This window comes from Schistocerca serialis, chromosome 5, assembly GCF_023864345.2.
Source record: "Schistocerca serialis cubense isolate TAMUIC-IGC-003099 chromosome 5, iqSchSeri2.2, whole genome shotgun sequence".
Taxonomy (NCBI): Eukaryota; Metazoa; Arthropoda; class Insecta; order Orthoptera; family Acrididae; genus Schistocerca; species Schistocerca serialis.
The window spans coordinates 471,609,850-471,629,569 of record NC_064642.1 but is presented as its reverse complement, the minus strand read 5'-3'; the positions used below and the strand labels follow the sequence as shown (position 1 = coordinate 471,629,569).

Below are 19,720 nucleotides of genomic sequence, written 5' to 3'. Positions count from 1 at the left end.
ATCCCATAGAGCATGTCTGGGCTGCCGTAGGGAGATTGATTGCATCATGTCAGCATCCATGACCACTCTCCAAGATTTGTGAGCAGCTCTGCAGGAAAAATGGGTGGTATTAACTCAACATGACATTGATGATGTCGTTCATAGCATGTCCTGTTGTTGTCAGGTCTGTATTGCTGCCAGTGGTGGTCATGCCCCTTACTGAGCACATTAACCAGTTGTTGGAGTGTGTGTGCAAATCTGTAAAACAAAGAACATTTTTGTCTACCATTATGCATGTTGCAGGTGTTAGGTTGGTCAAACACAGCAGGTCATAGCAAGGGCCATCCATGTGCCACAAAGTGTGATCTCAAGATTATGCCAACAATTCCAGAAGACAGGAAATGTGTCCAGGTGCTACAGTACGGGACATCCACAGTGTACAACACCACAAAAAGACTGATATCTCACCATCAGTGCCCGCAGACGGCCACGGAGTACTACAGGTAGCCTTGCTTGGGACCTTACCGCATCCACTGGAAGAGTTGTCTCCAGATACACAGTCTACAGACGACTGAACAGACATGGTTTATCCACCCGGAGACCTGCAAGGTGCATTCCACTGACCCCTGGTCACAGGAGAACCCGTAAAACCTGTTGTCAAGAACACAGTGCATGGTCATTGGAACAGTGGTCCCAGGTTATGTTAACGGACGAGTCCAGGTATAGTCTGAACAGTGATTCTCGCTGGATTTTCATCTGGTGTGAACCAGGAGCCAGATACCAACCCCTTAATGTCCTTGAAAGGGACTTGTATGGAGGTCATGGGTTGATGGTGTGGGATGGGATTATCACTGGTGCCTTATATCCCTGCATGTCTGACAGACGAACTGTAACAGGTCAGGTGTATCGGGACGTCATTTTGCACCAGTATATCCGCCTTTTCAGGGGTGCAGTGGGTCCTACCTTCGTCCTGATAGATGATAACGCATGGCCCCACAGAGCTGCCATCGTGGAGGAGTACCTTGAAACAGAAGACCTCAGGCGAATGGAGTGGCCTGCCTGTTCTCCCATGCTAAACCCCATCGAGCACGTCTGGGATGTTCTCGGTTGACGTATCGCTGCACATCTTCAGACCCCTAGGACACTCCAGGAGCTCCGACAGGGAATGGTGCAAGAATGGGAGGCTAAACCCCAGCAGCTGCTCGACCACCTGATCCAGAGTATGCCAACCTGTTGTGTGGCCTGTGTATGTGTGCATGGTGATCATATCCCATATTGATGTCAGGGTACATGCACAGGAAACAGTGGTGTTTTGTAGCACATGTGTTTCGGGATGGTATTCTCAACTTATCACAAATACCATGGACTTACAGATCTGTGTTTTGTGTGTTCCCTGTGTGCCTATGCTATTAGTGCCAGTTTTGTGTAGTGCCACATTGTGTGGCACCACATTCTGCAATTATCCTTAATTTATGAGCATGAGTGTACTTTACTATCACCTGTTATACTGTTTTGTGGCAAAATAAACACATCCGTGCAAAATTTTGGTTTGTTGCTTTAATTTGACACTAGTGTATTTACTAAATTTATTTACTGCTATTTTCAGTTAGATTTATGAACAGTATTGCAGCATTTTGTAAAATGATTATTTAATTTTTAATTCTGTGTAAAATCAAACAAATCCTGTATGATGTACGTGCTCTGCTAAATAAATACAAATACTCCATACAGTAGTTTACAGCTGTCTTATTGAATGAATACTTGATTTACTTCAACTACACTAAAATAGTTTTATAAGACAACAGGGAGAGAATGTGCACAAATTAACCTACTACCTTGGTCTTCAGGTCAACACAATGTAATATGTACCACATTAAGCACCTTGTTTAGGTTTTTTTCTTTGACTGGTTTTAGTGCATTATCCACTTGAAATCTTTTGAACAAAATTCCTTGGAGTCCATTTAGTGTGTAACTGTTAATACTTGCTTCTGGTATCAGCAGGTTCCTTTTTATTTCCAGGATGAGATTTTCACTCTGCAGGCGCTGATATGAAACTTCCTGGCAGATTAAAACTGTGTGCCAGATCGAGACTCGAACTCGGGACGTTTGCCTTTCGTGGGCAAGTGCTCTACCATTTGAGCTACCCAGGCTCATGTCCCATCCTCACAGCTTTACTTCTGTCAGTATGTCGTCTTCTACCTTCCAAACTTCACTGTGAAGATATTAGAGTGTACGGGGAGGGTGGGTAGTAAATAGATATTTGCGTTATGACCTTAATTCTCAGTGGGACTTTTGCTGTGAAAAATGATCCAAAGAAGAGCATCACCAACTTTGTGTGTTTCAATTAGTGCTATCAAACAGAAAATCAATAATGAAATTGCCACATGTAATGAGGCTTAATCATATCATCTTAATATCTCTCTCTCTCTCTCTCTCTCTCTCTCTCTCAGTATGATGTTAACGGGCTTCATGTCCACCTTCACTTTGCTAGCATATAAATAAAACTGTTTTGTACCTTACATTATATCCAGACAGAACAATCAGTTGCCTTGATACTTGAAGTGTGTGATGTGAGAAACTCATTCATGCTCCTTCTCTTTTTGAGTGGAAATACTGCTGTGTGCATATCAAAACAATTTAGTGCATTTGTGAAAAATGAAAGTAATTGTTCCTACATAAAGTGGATCGTGCCCAAGTACATTCATTTACAAATTCTAGCACCGCATGTGATCATGGTGCCTGATTTCAGTAGTGACTCTTGTAGTCAAACGTTCAACATTTTTAAGATTCACATCAGAATCAGCTGACAGTGATTGCACCAAGACCATATTCTACAAATACCAGTATGTTTTATCATTCTCTCATTAAGAAAGACTGAAATTTTGGAGAAAAGACTTCTGCTATTTATGCAATGAATTCACAAATACTAACAAAAATATCATCTTTATTTCCAACACTATACAAAATACATTAATTATATGACTGTATAAAGCATATACATTTAGTTCATGTTTGCAATACAAACCATAGGTTGTGTAAACACAATTACTAAATCTTAATCTTACATCGGTCTTTGGCTATGTCACTGTTTGTATGATATTCATTCAGTAATACTAACAGATGGTGCTGCTCACCCATTTTCTTCCTGCATAACAGATTATTTTTGTACTATAAGGTAAACAAGTTAAAACTCCATGCTGTTGTACCATATTGTTAACAATTGGGTACAGAATTACATTCTATTAACAGTATGTAAAGATCATAGTGGGCCTGACAGTACAAAATATACAGCTTAATGTTAAATTAGTATGGAAAATAAAGATTTTTGTACAACATTAATATAAACATTTTTTCAGTATCTTCAAAATTAAATAATAAAAAACCTATAAGCTCCTTAGAAAAGACAAGACAAATTTTACAACTCATGAACACATTCACATGCAACAATGAAAAATCTGCAATATTTACATCTCACCATGCATGAAGAAATTTACGAGAACAGATATAAATAGCCTGCGACACAGACAGTGCTATTAATTCTCAGAACTGTACAGATTAAATTAAATAATGCATTTATACTGAGAACAAATGTAAGAATTGGTATAATGAAAGCTATTTGAGCTTTTGTAAGATATTGTCTTACTGACTAACCACAACAAAGCTTCCACTTTTAACATACTAGAGAAAATTGACAGAGAAGAGCATACAAAATTTTCCTTCATTTTACATAAAGACAAATAAAATCCATAAAAATTCTTTTTACTTCAATATTCAGTACAGTTTATGTCAAAGGATAAAAATGATACATCCAGTACGCAGATTTTCATGACTAACACATTCTACATAGTTCCTTTCACCTAGCAAAATATGTACTGGCAGTTTTTTTTCTAAAATTTTTTGTAAATACCTGTTCATGTTATAAAATCTTGATTATGTTAAATCAGTCTGGTTACCTCAAAAGAACTTTAAAAGACCTTTTTCAATTCTTAATGTAGATTACATTTTGTTGTGATCCCAGTTTTTATGTTTGTGTTATGGAAATACAAGTACATAGGCCTCAGATTAGGCAGCTCATAATGTGTGTCATGTACCACAGTATAAAGTAGTTACACCTGATTTTATTAAAGCAGCACAATAAAAATGGAACATGTTTTTGCAAACTGCATATTGTGTTACCATAGCCAACAGTATAAAGTAGTTAAACCACATCCAGCACTAATTAAGCTCTACGACATTTAAATGCACTTTATAAATATATAAATCACACATTTAAGTAGTTTGTATCAATATGAATAATGGATTTGTGTTAACACGCAAAGGTCGTTGAAGCATAGATCACAGCTTGATCAGTATTTGTGACAGATGACCTTGAAGTGAAAAACATGCTTTAACATCACCAGAAAGGCACAGTTAGTGAAATGGTTTCACATTCATTCAGACAGTTTTGAATGGCATTCAAGGGTCCACACACAAGGATTGCATCTTACTTGGAATTAAGATTATACTCTGAGAAGTGTAAAATATAACTTTTGATGTGATATACAGTGAAAAGGGCACCCTTACTGAAGACATTTTTAAGTTTATTGTAATCTAATGTACTGTCATAACAAAAGTGCTGTCCATATTTATTCAAGTGACACCTGGGCATTATGTGATTTCCCTGGGCTAAGGGATTATGAGCTCTGTGATGTAAAGAGACCTTGATAATTGGATACTGAATTATGTGAATAGATTTTTAATACAGCATTAAAAAAGTTCTAAGTATGTTCTTTGTATAGAAGTGATTAGGACCCTGTGAAACAAGATCACTCATTAGGAACAAAGTCATGAGACTCAAATATCTTTGAAACTGATACACACAAAACTTCAGGTGGCAACACAAGCAGGAACATATTTTATGTTGTCTCTTAGTTATATGAATAGTAATGAAATGAGAATTCATTGAAATCACCTTGTTAACTGCGTATTTTGTTCTGAAATATTTTATTTTGCTAATAATATGGGCAATAAAGATTACACTTTGCAACAAGCAGTAATGGCTGTCTTAGTGGATGAAATGTTCGCTGGTGAAAAGTGAGCTTAAGGCCTCAAAAAGTAATCCAGATACTTTTAATTTATTTGCACCATTCATAATACTGAGACAGCAACTGAGTTGCTGTAGTTTCAGCCAATTAAGCATAATAATGTTTTGCAACCAACAGGAGACTACATAACATAAAAATGCTTCCAGCAATTTGAAAATATTGCATTCAGAGGGGAGAGCATTATAATAACTAATGTATTAGTTGAGGAATCATAGTGGTAGCTGATAGACAAACAGGGAAACAGCTTGCCTGAGACTGACAAGTGTGTAAAAAAATAAGCTGCTAACAATTCGAAGTGTGCATGCCTGAGGTTTGCAGTAGAAATGATTCTAAATATTCTCATTTTAGCATTATGCACAAAATTTTTATTTGCAAAAGAGAATAAATTATTGCAAGAAAAAGACTGATAGTTATTGCAAGAAAGCATTTTTATGTGATTCATCCAACACATGATGACAAGGTGTTTCACATGTACACTGTCTGTGAAAACAAATAATTACAGTAAAAATGAAGAAATTTTTGATTAAAGGAAATATTAGACTGTAACATAAGTTTTGGTAAGAAATCAGTAAAATGAACACAGAGCAGATTTGAATATCAGTTTTTGGACAAGCTGCTGGTGTGGTGTAAACATACTAGGCATACATAATACATTCCTGAAAAAGCCAATAGAATGTGTTAAAATCAACCAGTCACTGGTAACAAATCAATCAACAGCAGCATTTTACTACACAGAACCTGAAAGTCACATTTACATATGCCTCCCCCTTCTCCTCCCCATACTTTCCAACCATACAAATTAATTTTACATAAAAACAACTACCATTCATAAACATTTCACTTGTAACATTAATTTAAATATTTAAATTCACACAGAAACATACAACATATAGACAGATATCACAAACTTACATTTTTTAACAACAATCGACACATATTACACAAGGTTGACAAAAATCACAAAGTTTAAGGAAGGCCATCCTTGAGTCACTTATCTTATCCAGAATGCCTAGGCATTGCAATAATGTCCATATTTGTGTAGGTATTATCTACTGAGATAATTTTTGAGCCAGGAATAAATGTCATCTTCATTGTTTTTTACCCAGTGTATATTAAGTTGGATTGTTTCAAGGCTCTGCATCAATGAACGACTTCCGGAACCAACATTCATGTCACTGAAGAACTGTGAAACCTATGAGCAAAGAGGCAGAAATAAATTCATGGAATTTATAAATCTGAGAACTATCAAATTCATTCTGACAATGTGTGTCATTTTCTGATGGGGGAAGAGGGGCAAAGGAATGGCGAAAGCAGGTAATAGTGAGATGTTACAGGCATTGCAACTTAGAATATCAAGTGCATACACTGAGTATAGAATAACTCTATGAAATGTTCCTAACCTAATACACAGGAATCAGAGAAGGTTAAAATGCAAATGAAAGGCATCTAAAACTGTGGCCAAGGGCAGATTTCATCACTCAGTGGTGAAATAAGCTTCTGAACATAATACGCCCTACTTAGTGGCTGTTTCACAACCTACACCATCTGAAAGCCACCTCCATCCCCTTCCTGAACCAAGACATAATACCAACTTCTCTGAACTATGTAGAGCTGACTCATCTTTGCAACACATCCTTCAATTCTGCAATCCTTTTGGTCTTGGTCTCCAGTAAACCCTCTGACACACCCACCTCCAGCCCTACCTCCATGCCACCCAGTTTCATAATTCTATGCACACTCTTCTCTCTCCAGCTTCTCTCTTCCTTTATTGCGTCTCCCCCTTCCAATCCACTGTGTACGAGATGCAGCTGCGAACACACCAACGCCACATTCCTATCCCATATGCTTGCTACCTTCCCCTCCTATCAACACCCCCTCCTCTATCAAACTCCTTTTTTCTCCCTCGCCCACTCCACATGACAGTATCCCACATCCCAGTTGATCTCTATTGCTGATACAGTGTAGTTGGCCAGGGAAAAGTAGTCCTGTGCATGTGTTCCTTTTTGTTTTATACACTAGTTAGCACTGAAGGAGGACATCACCCAAAACATCAGCAATATTTTCATTTTTTATTTTTTCCATCAACCACTCAATGTCTCAACTATAGAGCATGTTGTTAGTTTTACTCCTTCCATTATTTATATTCCTCCCAGGAATTTCCGTCATTCCAACTGCAATCATCATCAACAACAATCATTTGGCCTCCTCCAGACTTATTTATCCAAGCATTACAGTGTTCAGCTATATGCTTTCACACTCCTTCTGCAAGTATTCTGTCACCATTAGGGAACTGCCTCTGTCTTTGTATCTCATGTTGTCATACAAAGATCTTTTACAGTCCATCTACCACCCATTTATTTGGCTTGAAATGTTTCTTCCTACTTTTCTTATTTTGGTGATAGGTGTTGACAGGTGAGAATTTATTAATGGATCTGTAAAATTTTCGTAGGTTAATTCTTCAAACTACTCGCAATATATTTATCGGTTGCTGTATTTCTTGTGCTGAAAGGGCCCTGCTCGTCAGTGCCCCTTTAACAGTGTATCAGCTCTTCTTAGTGGGCTGCTTCTCCTTTTGCATCAAAAGATGCTGAAAGAGACTTCTTTTGTTGATGAACCACGGACCTTGCCGTTGGTGGGGAGGCTTGCATGCCTCAGCGATACAGGTGGCCGTTCCGTAGGTGCAACCACATCGGAGGGGTATCTGTTGAGAGGCCAGACAAACGTGTGGTTCCTGAAGAGGGGCAGCAGCCTTTTCAGTAGTTGCAGGGGCAACAGTCTGGATGATTGACTGACCTGGCTTTGTAACACTAACCAAAACAACCTTGCTGTGCTGGTACTGCGAACTGGTGAAAGCAAGGGGAAGCTAGAGCCGTAATTTTTGTCGAGGGTATGCAGCTTTACTGTATGGTTAAATGAACAATTTGTACAGAAACCAGATGGCAGTTATAACAGTCGAGCGGCATGAAAGGGAAGCAGCGGTTGGGAAGGGAGTGAGACTGGGTTGTAGCCTCTCCCCGATGTTATTTAATCTGTATATTGAGCAAGCAGTAAAGGAAACAAAAGAAAAGTTCGGAGTAGGTATTAAAATCCATGGAGAATAAATAAAAACTTTGAGGTTCGCCGATGACACTGTAATTCTGTCAGAGACAGCAAAGGACTTGGAAGAGCAGTTGAACGGAATGGACAGTGTCTTGAAAGGAGGGTATAAGATGAACATCAACAAAAGCAAAACGAGGATAATGGAATGTAGTCGAATTAAGTTGGGTGACGCTGAGGGAATTAGATTAGGAAATGAGACACTTAAAGTAGTAAAGGAGTTTTGCTATTTGGTGAGCAAAATAACTGATGATGGTCGAAGTAGAGAAAATATAAAATGTAGACGGCAATGCCAAGGAAAGCGTTTCTGAAGAAGAGAAATTTGTTAACATCGAGTATTGATTTAAGTGTCAGGAAGTCTTTCTGAAAGTATTTGTATGGAGCGTAGCCATGTATGGAAGTGAAACATGGACGATAAATAGTTTGGACAGGAAGAGAATAGAAGCTTTCGAAATGTGGTGCTACAGAAGAATGCTGAAGATTAGGTGGGTAGATCACATAACTAATGAGGAGGTATTGAATAGAATTGGGGAGAAGAGGAGTTTGTGGCACAACTTGACAAGAAGAAGGGACTGGTTGGTAGGACATGTTCTGAGGCATCAGGGGATCACAAATTTAGTATTGGAGGGCAGCGTGGAGGGTAAAAATCGTAGAAGGAGACCAAGAGATGAATACACTAAGCAGAGTCAGAAGGATGTAGGTTGCAGTAGGTACTGGGAGATGATGAAGCTTGCACAGGATAGAGTAGCATGGAGAGCTGCATCAAACCAGTCTCAGGACTGAAGACCACAACAACAACAACAACACTGGAACAACACACCAAGATAGTCTGAATTCACTGTATTGCCCGTAATATGGATTTCTAGATGATGACAGACTAACTACATCTGCATGTAATTCAATCAGACAAGAGAATGTGTATCTATCAGAGTCCATCAAGGCAATAACAACAAGTGCAAATATATTTCAGTATCATTTGTTCTTTGGTGAGCATTCCTTTGACATCATGGCGATCACATTCTCTTTATGCCATTCAACTGTGGCACCTGAGAGCAGATGATTCCACTCAGCTAGTAGAAGTTTCCATTTGCACCCCTCCTCACAGATAGCACAGGAACTATACAACTCCGATCTACACAGACCATAAAACACCTCATGAAAGTGAGATGCTTCCTACTTGCTACAGGGTTATTACAAATGATTGAAGCGATTTCACAGCTCTACAATAACTTTTATTATTTGAGATATTTTCACAATGCTTTGCACACACATACAAAAACTCAAAAAGTTTTTTTAGGCATTCACAAATGTTCAATATGTGCCCCTTTAGTGATTCGGCAGACATCAAGCCGATAATCAAGTTCCTCCCACACTCGGCACAGCATGTCCCCATCAATGAGTTCGAAAGCATCGTTGATGCGAGCTCGCAGTTCTGGCACGTTTCTTGGTAGAGGAGGTTTAAACACTGAATCTTTCACATAACCCCACAAAAAGAAATCGCATGGGGTTAAGTCGGGAGAGCGTGAAGGCCATGACATGAATTGCTGATCATGATGATCTCCACCACGACCGATCCATCGGTTTTCCAATCTCCTGTTTAAGAAATGCCGAACATTATGATGGAAGTGCGGTGGAGCACCATCCTGTTGAAAGATGAAGTCGGCGCTGTCGGTCTCCAGTTGTGGCATGAGCCAATTTTCCAGCATGTCCAGATACACGTGTCCTGTAACGTTTTTTTCGCAGAAGAAAAAGGGGCCGTAAACTTTAAACCATGAGGCATCCAGAAGCTTTAAACTGCGCATACCATCACCGAATGGAGTTAGCAGTTGGTGGATCTTTGTTGAACTTCGTCCTGAAGTGTCGTTGCACTGTTATGACTGACTGATGTGAGTGCATTTCAAGCACGACATACGCTTTCTCGGCTCCTGTCGCCATTTTGTCTCACTGCGCTCTCGAGCGCTCTGGCGGCAGAAACCTGAAGTGCGGCTTCAGCCGAACAAAACTTTATGAGTTTTTCTACGTATCTGTAGTGTGTCGTGACCATATGTCAATGAATGGAGCTACAGTGAATTTATGAAATCACTTCAATCATTTGTAATAGCCCTGTAATTACCTTGACTTATGAACACCTTTTGTTGGCCAATGGAGAACAGGGAGGGGAGCCTCTCATTCCCAGAATGACACGTCACACTTCAGGCTACACATTCCACCTATGTCCATTTCATTTTCATTACAGTCACTATTAAGTCTTTCACACCTCTTTGATTCCTGATACACTTCGTAGTTAAAAACTCTCCTAGTAGTCCTCGACTTGCGCCTCTCCATTTATTGCAGAGTAGTTCCCAGTTTTTTAACAAGTCCATATTTCGCAGCCATAACTCAAAAATAGTCAACACACTAATAAGAAATTCTTCATTTCAAACATGTCTGAGGCTAGTTTGGAAACTTCTACTTAGTTCATAAAAATAATCCAGATCAATTTTACTTTTCTGCTTGTTTCTTTTGCTGTCCTTCCAGTTGTTGTCTTTAGTTGTCATCTTCTCTATATAAATACACTATCGCTCAAAAGTTTTCTAACACAGTGCAAGTAAGATAAAAAAAGCTAGTTATTAGATTCAAATATGAATTAGCTATATTGTTTCCCCAGTGTCACGATTAAGATAACGTTTAAGAGTAGTGTTCTACATTTTTAAAAACGAAATCATTCAAAACATAACTTCCCATTGTTATGCTGTTCTAGTTCCAACCATTGCATGCCACTAATTTTGTATTGTGGTGGCATAATATAATCTTTCCTCAGAAGATGGCGTTCATAAGACATCAACAAATCTGTAAACATGGTTACAGGTAAGAAAGGGGCATGTAGTTATGCATGAGAAATCAAAGAGTTAACTTCAGTGAGTGCAGTGTAAACACCAATAATGGGACAAAGAAAGGAGCTTTGAACAGAAAAACATTCTGCAATCGTGTTTTTATGTGCAGCCGGTCTTACTGTGTGACAAATAACATGTCAAGAAAATATTTCCTTGGGATGTGTCCATTATCCCGTGCAGAGGCATGCGGATACTGTCCAAAATATGGACCGATCTTGAAAGGATAGGCCAAAAGTCACATCAAAATTGATGAAAAATATATAGTAGTCAGAAGTAAATGTGATTGCTTCAAAACAGTGCCCCTTTTAGTGGCAGGACTCAATCACAACAGAGAAAAGCCGCTGAGTGTAAGTACTGGAAAATACGTCTTCAGGCAGTGAACCTTAAAGGGGATGTGGCAGCTACGAAACCATTACTGACAGCTATTAATACGCAGAAGAGTCTACACTTGGCAAGACAACATGAAAGTTGGGCAGAAGATCAATGGAAAAAAGTACTTTTCATTGACACATCCGAATTTGAGGCGTTTGGCACAAAACAAAGCAAGTTTGTTCACTGGTTGCCAGGCGAATGAATGTTACACCGATGTGTATATCCAACATTAAAGCACAGAAGGGGTTCCCACATGGTCTGGCATGTTTTGAAGGTGGTAAGACTGGTGAACTTTTACAAATAAACAGGACAATGAAGAAAAAAGATTGCCGTCGCATTCTACAGTATCATGCAAAGCATGTGGAACTCATTTGATTGGCAAGGGATTCGTCCTATAGAAAATAACAACCTAAACACACTTCAAAACTGTGTATAGTGTATTTGGCAAATTTAGAAAAAAAGAAGGAACTGAAAAATATGGTCTGGTCACCCCTATCCCCCAACTGTAATCCTATTTAACTGTTTTGGGATCACTTGATAGACCAGTTAAATTAAGGCCTATTACCAACGTTCATCATCTCTGGACCATACTACAAGAGGAATGGCGGCATATCACCGAGGAAACCTTGATGAAGCTGACATCGAGAGTGCAGAGCAGTGATTAAAGCCAAAGGAGGCTACTGTGAGGAGAGTAAAATTTGACTGCATGTATTTAGTTTCAATAAAAGATAACTCCAAATCTGACTTATGAGTATTTCTAACATTTCCGGTTCCAATTTGCATTTTTTTCCTGAAAATCACTAATATTCAAAATCTTTTGAATGATAATGTAAATTGAAGTTGCCTCCTAGCATCTGAATGTGCATGTGCACGTGCAGTCACTGCTGTAGAGATTTTGATCTGGTTCACACTCATGGAGACACTGATTCAGGAGGAATGTTGTATGTAATTTATAAAAATTTTGCAAAAGTTGTCTGAATTATGAGGAATCAAAGTTAAGCTGTGGAAATGATGTCACTGTCGCCTACTGAACAGCCGCCATAACTAATGGCAGCAGCATTAGCATGAGTTAGGAGAAAGCATGACCAAACTTACAAATGGCCTGATGGTCTAGTGACAGGGCATTTGGTTGGGAACCGATTGTAGGACTGAACCCTGGTTGGGTCAACTTTTTTCACACTGCTTTTTAACTTAACATTCACCTCTTAATAATGTGGAGGAGATTTGCCAGAAACTAACATGACTTGGTTCCCCTGTTACACTGTAGCTCCCCTGGTTAGGGATATGCAAGTCACCTAAGTGACATCTAACTGATTGTAATTATTTCATAAAACTGCATTAAAAAAAATTGCGAGTCGAAAACGTGGGATTTTCAGTTATTTATGCATAGATTGAAACAGAGTATTGGATGCAGCTATACTGCATTTTATATAAAGAAAGTTTTTCAATAGTGCAGCAAATGACTCAACTTAAAGCTTCCTGCTTTCCTCAAGTCAAACATAGATGCAAACCCAATTCTCTGCATTGTGCGATGAGACATATTATTTGTTTGGACACTTTCAAATTACACAGAAGACTGGTAAATGAATCTCCTCTGTGAGAAAGGGATTTAGACCTTCTAAAGATTGTAAAGACATGAGTAAAATCTTCTTGAATGGACTTAAGGAATCTCTTGCAGAGGAATACATAAGATTTCAAACTAATCCTACAGAAGGTAGAGAGGCGCACTTCAAAATATCTACATCTACATCCATACTCCGCAAGACACCTGACGGTGTGTGGCAATTTCAGACTTCCAATTTCCCACCTCTCAGATTACCAGTCAGAATTTGTACTCTTAATTCACTGAAAATTCTTTTAACACTGGGCTGTGAGTTATTCAACTTTGAGGTATTGTAATGAATATAACCAGTAATGAAACTGTTATGGCGTGAAGTCAGTGTCGGCATGCCAGTCGGGAATGACAGAGAAGAGATGGCTGTGAGAAGAGGTCAGCCAATCACATGCTGACCAACTTCCCTCCAGGACGACAACTCAACAGCAGCGGCCCCTTGGTGAAGAGGACATAACCGTCACGCCCGACTAGCGGCAGCCACTTCACTAACTGATGCATCGTAGCCTGTTCATTACCACTCTCTACATAGCACAGACTTGTGTTTGTCTATTGTGAAGAAGACTGATTATTTTGTATGACGCCATTTGCTTGCAACATACCTGTTTAAGTTGAGTATTTGTACTTGTCTTGTTGTAATAAAACTCATTAATATGAGTTGTTCAATTGTTTGTCTAGCGAACTGAGTATCCAGGATTCCTAGACACAACAGAAACAATAACCGCTTCGTCATCAGGCTGTGATGTAAGATTTACTGTTTTATAATCAAATATTTGTAATCAATAGTTTCCCTGCAATCATTTGAGAACACTTGCGTAGTGAAAAAACAGGTGAATCCAAATTGTGGCATTTTACTTTTTGTGCTTCAAATGAAACTTTTCTGAAAAAGTACTTCAGCAACTTTGCTCTGCTTACGTACAGTATGTTCTTTCAGCAGCACAGTGGGTGACTCAACTTTCAGCTTTCTGCCTTCATTGGATCAAACCCCACACAGATATGATTCTTTGTGTGTCACAGCAAAGCAGCCTCGTAAAAGAGTTTGGACAAAAAAATTGCAGCGGTCTGTCGGTTCCAAAAGGCATCACAGTGCTAACTAAACCTCACAGTAGGAGTACTGTAACGTGACCTTAATATGTAACTCATGTGTGTTTTTTCCTACTTTTTCTTTTATTTGTGCCATGTCAGCCAGCCTTTTATACATATTGCAACACTCATACTCTCTCTCTCTCTCTCTCTCTCTCTCTCTCTCTCTCTCTCTCTCACACACACACACACACACACACACACACACACACACACACGCACACACATTTTGTATACAATATTTACATTGGTTTGTAAACATATTACTTACATCACGATATGCTCCCATCATTGCCTTCAGATGTCACTCCAAACACCAACTGAATATGGAACACAGAATAATCATGCCTCCAGACAACTTTCCTGGTGTGCACTGCTTACATCGTGTAAGTTATATGAAGATGGTGATATTGATTTAACATTCTTCTCTAAATTTTATTCGTGGCCCCCAAACAAAATACGCTAAGCAAATCAAGTCATCTGGAAGAAAACGCACTCGTGCGAAGCTGGACGAGGTCACTAGTCAATACTGAAACCCTCCAACTGCTGCGATAATTGTGTGATTAATTTGCACTGTTTTCCTTTCAGTATGTTGCTTATATGTTATTTTAGTTTTATAACTAATTTTTCAGGCCCACTTTCAATCTTACATTATTAAGGTCTTCCATCATTTGTAAAAGTTTATTTGGACAAAAGACAAGGATTACAATGCCATTATCAGAACACAGATGGTTCACGTAAGTTTCATCAACTCACATTCATTCTTGCTTACTCTCAATTCAGGGAGTTGCATTTTGGTACAGATATGTTATTGACAAAATTTATAATACACACACAAGAATATGGTCCATGCAAGCTTATCATAAAATATCTGAAAGTCAACTAACACAAATGAAATCATAGAACAAACAGAATAAGGACATTGCATCTTTGTCACTTCCAATTTCTACTATTACTGAAATGGATGTGGCATCCAGATTGTTTGACAGTTGGTGGAGTGGTAGAGATTCTTCCAGATTTTTCATAGATTCATCAGGTGATTTATTTGGTGTCCACTGTGGCTTGTCTGATTTGCAAGCAGCAACATGAGATGTGCAGAAAGCAGGTTTAAGATAATCAATAAAAATCATGGTTGTGGTACATTGACTTCGTGGGTCTCTTCTCGTCTCAGCTAAGAGCTGTATTTGGCCCACTTTATGGTGATTGGAGAGACCTGTGCACGGTGGCATGCCTAGCAAAAACTTAATTTCATGTCCCAAATATAGGAAAAATGAAAGGGGTGCAAGTATGCTGCGCTCTCAGTATAATTGGATATATTTAGTGAATGTATGAATGTAATTTTTGAACAAAATCTGAAGCCTCAATGAGATCATTAGGCATATTGCTGAAGAATTCACTAGGTAATCAGACTGGTTTACCACAGAACAGTTCGGCTGCTGTGGCATTAAGATTTTCCTTGACGGTAATGAAAACACCCAGTAGGTAAATTCACATAGTTTCTGTCCAACATTGTGGTTCATGACACCTTAGAGAGGCTTTTAATTGGTGATGGAGACATTTAACCAAACCATTTTCTGTTATATAATAAGTTGCACTTAGAATATATTTCGTGCCTACGAAAATAATGAGTCATTTGAATAGACATACTCAAATTGCTTTCCTTGGTCAGTGGTATTATGTAGAGGCATTCTGAAATGAGCAACCCATCTGCAAAGATAGCTGCAACAAGGCAACAGATATTACTACGATCGATGGCAGGCCACACATTGATGCACAAACAGTTGTCCACAAACACTCTGTCCATATTTAACCACACAAAAACTTGTTTAACCTGCTTTATTGTATTCTGGACTCTGTGATGGGGCAAATCATGCAGCAAGTATGCACACAGTTTTTATACGTCTGGAAGTTTTGACTTTAACAATAATTGCGTCTACACAGGAAAGGCTGTCCCTAGATGCATCCAGTTCCCCATCAACATGGATGATTCGAGTCATAATCTGCACTACATAATGTAAATTTTGCAGTTGACATGGCAATGATTTGTTTGGCCTCTAACAAAAAACATAGATAGTGGCTTGTGATAAGGGATCAGCCTTCAAGCATATAGCAAAATTTCTTTATAGAGGCATAATCCGCATATAACTTGTGTTCATATGTTGACCATCTCTGTTGCAACAGAGATAGTTTCTTACTGAATAAAACCAATGTTGATCTATCCGTCGTTGAAGCGCAAAACATATTGCAGCTGTAGACACATCAACCATCAAAATGAGACACACTTGTGGAACATGGTATACTAAAGTGTGGCCTCTGCAATAGTACTCTTCACATAATTAAAGATGGTTTCTGCTTCGCTAGTCCACTGAAATTTGTCACTTGATTTCAATGAATCTCTTAAGAAGTCATTCAATGGAGCAGCGAGAAGAGTATCATAGCACACAAAGCAACGATAATAGTTAGCTGAGCCAAGCAACCTTTGTAACTCACAGACTGTTATAGGCTGTGAGAAATTGTTTATGGCTTCCATTCTATAGTGCAGTGGCCAAATTTCTTGGGCACTAATGATATAACCAAAGAAACTTTAAGTGCTCCTAACTTGCATTTTGGTGAGTTGATGACTAAACCATATGAATGGAGGCGAGTGAAGGTTTGATGTATGTGATCCAGATGTTCTGTTTCGGAACTGGATATCACTAAAAATTCATCAATACAGATGCAGCACAAGTCAAGACTGCATGTGCCTTAATCCATAAAGCACTGCATAATCCAAAAGGTAGTCTAGTCCACTTGAATAGGCCAAACTGAGTACAAACAGCTGTTTCAGGTATGCCTTCTGGAGCAATGGGTATATTATATAAAGCATGGACCAAGTCTATTGTTAAGAAAATGTGGCTGCCACGGATACTGAATGAGAGACAGGATATCAATCAGGACTCGTTCCGGTGGTAAATTACCAGTAATCATGACATGGGCACCATCCATTTGTCTTCTTTGAAATGATTTGGAGATGTGAGATTCAGCTGCTGTTTGGCGGATCTCAGAATAAAAGAAAATTCCTGCATCACTAACTAACTTCAGTGCCTCAGATGGTAACTGATGAAGTCAAGTGTGAATTGTTGTTCCTTGTGTTGTTAGAATATAAAGTGTTGTTAACTGCTGTAAAAGCCTTAAGATGGGTAGCTGATGAGTGATCTCTGGGAACTATCTAAGGAGTACCAGATATAGAGAATCACCAGTGATCAAGTGTACGGCAGTGTTTTCTACTTAGTGTAAATGCCCACTAAGTTAGTTAGTTGTATCAAGAAGTTGGCAGTAGTGAAGGTCCAATAGCAGGCTGAAAAATGATAAATTTTATGCTCCAAGGATGTGGTATGCTATATCTACTTTATCTGCCACTATGAATTTTCACACAAACTCATGTGTCTCAATTGTGTAGCCATGAGCAGCATAGGGGCAACATTCATCACCACTAGGGCAAGGTAGTCAAGAAGATGAATACATTGATATGTTGGCACCTGCGTCTACAAACTGCAATTTCATATGAGGTTCAGTGACAAACAGTTGGCAGCTGGCATCTGGGAAGCCAGTTGCTGTCATTACTTACTTCTGAGCAAATTTCCTATCTCACACGGGGAACAGCATTGTTGAGCTTCTGAGCCAAATCACCTGTGGTACCAGCATACCTTTTCAGCTGAAGACAAATGGTGGCATTTCCTCGGAGAGCATTAGCACTGTGACAGGCAACTGGGATGTTGTTTCTGAAGAGTGGTGACTTATAAAATAAGCTGAGAGATTTATGCCTAGCCAGGGAACTGTCTGATTATGACAATAAGGCTGCAATGTATGCAGGCGGAGACACCTCGCAGTCCGCTGTTTGTGCTATGCAGCTGAATATCTTTTGTGTGTCAGGTGGTAAGCACAGGAGCCAGTTGATTCGCAGAATGCTTCCATTAATGGCACTGCAAGCCAGGGTTTGTAAGCAATGCAGCAATTGGGAAGGCATATGATCACTCATCCCCTCTGTGTGGAGGGAACTTTTCCAATTGTTTGGCTTCAGACTGAGACAAATAACTGAACAGATTATTTTTAATGGCAGTGTATTTTTCAGCACTTGGAGGTCAGGCCAAGATATCCGAGACTTAGTAGCCATAACCTCACTGAGAGCAGCAACGACTTAACTATGCTTCATTTCACTGGAAGTTGTGTGAGATAACACAAACTGACTTTCAAATTGTGCAGACCATAAAACAGGATTTTCTTGCCAAATCTTCTGAGTTCTAACCCTTATATGGCTCATGAGAGCATTTGTAGGTACGTGATAGTCGATGCTGAATTACGTTGCCTCATATTTAGCCTGTAATGTGGCATAGCTTGAAGCATCACAAAAAGTGGCACATTTCAATATCAATACTTTACTGACAACATTTATACACTTGAAAACATGAGCAACTCTAGTTAATCACAGAATGTCTTAAACTCAATGAACAAAAATGAAGTTTATTCTTAAACAGGATTTAGTGTATATGTTGCAGCTCATAATGATGTAGTGTCTTTAGCAATATTCAAGGGACTAGAGCTTATAAGGATTGTTGATCCATGACTCCTCTTTCAGTTCTAAATTTCCCACTATCCTGATGAATATATTCTTGAGTATACCAACACAGCATGAATAAATGCCTTGCTCTTCAAGAGCTGGTAGTACAGATTCTGTTGAAGTTGAGCCAAAACCTTTCTGAAAGTTTATGAATGAGAGTTAACTTCTTTCAAATTGTACCACGTTGTCAACTGACAACTGGCACACAGTCACATAGAATATCTTCATAGATGTGTGATTAGTTAGATCAGTTTTTGACTAATAAAAACACGTAACTTTACACTGGGATGCAAATGTCTGATATCAGGAAAGTATCATCAGGCGAGCCACAAAAAAAGCATAACAAGGTCATTAATGCTCTCAATGCACATAAACAAATTAGCAGTTAGGGTCAGTTGTACTGTCAGGCTGTTACATGATAGAGCTGTTGTCCAAATAAAAGTATCATTGGATGATGTGGAAAGACCGGTTCAAGGAATAGCAGTTTTCTTTAAATGTATGTAAATGCAAGTTAATGGCCAGAAAGAAGTGAAAGAATCCAGTAATATCAGATTAGTAGTAAACTTTTGGAGCCTGTCACATTTTCCATCTGATATCAGCATGTAGTATTACAGTTAGAGACAATATAAGTATTGTCTCTAACTGTAATACTACACACTGATATGAGATGGGACTAACATATGAAATCAGTTGCTGGGGAAACAAATGGAAGAATTATATTTGTTTGAAGGGCTCTGAGGAAATGCATCTGTAAAGGAAATCACAGCCATGATGCTATTGTGACCAATTATAGATTAAACAGACAAATTATAGAGTATTGTTCTAGTACTTGGAGTCCTTATGAAGTGGTAATGACTGCATAATTGAATGAAGTCAGAAGTGTGCTGTTAGGATCATAACAGTTTGGTACAGACCACATGAAAATTTAACTGAAATGTTCAGCGGAGCTTAGATGTGAATTTTTGAAAGAAAGGTGGCGATGTTTTTGTGAACACCTGCCTCAAATTTAGGAAACTGTTCAAGA

General features: G+C 38.8%; 1 protein-coding gene across 4 annotated transcripts in view; it reads right to left on the bottom strand.

The window, feature by feature from the left end:
* Window positions 1-2,906: 2,906 nt before the first annotated feature.
* Window positions 2,907-19,720, bottom strand: part of LOC126480848 (glutamyl aminopeptidase-like) — a 282,827-nt gene continuing 266,013 nt past the window's right edge. For all 4 annotated transcript variants that reach the window (XM_050104204.1, XM_050104205.1, XM_050104207.1 and 1 more), the window contains one exon: window positions 2,907-6,255. In XM_050104204.1, coding sequence (XP_049960161.1) covers window positions 6,109-6,255 — 147 coding nt within the window. In that variant the 3' untranslated portion in view covers window positions 2,907-6,108. The remainder of the gene's footprint in view (window positions 6,256-19,720) is intronic.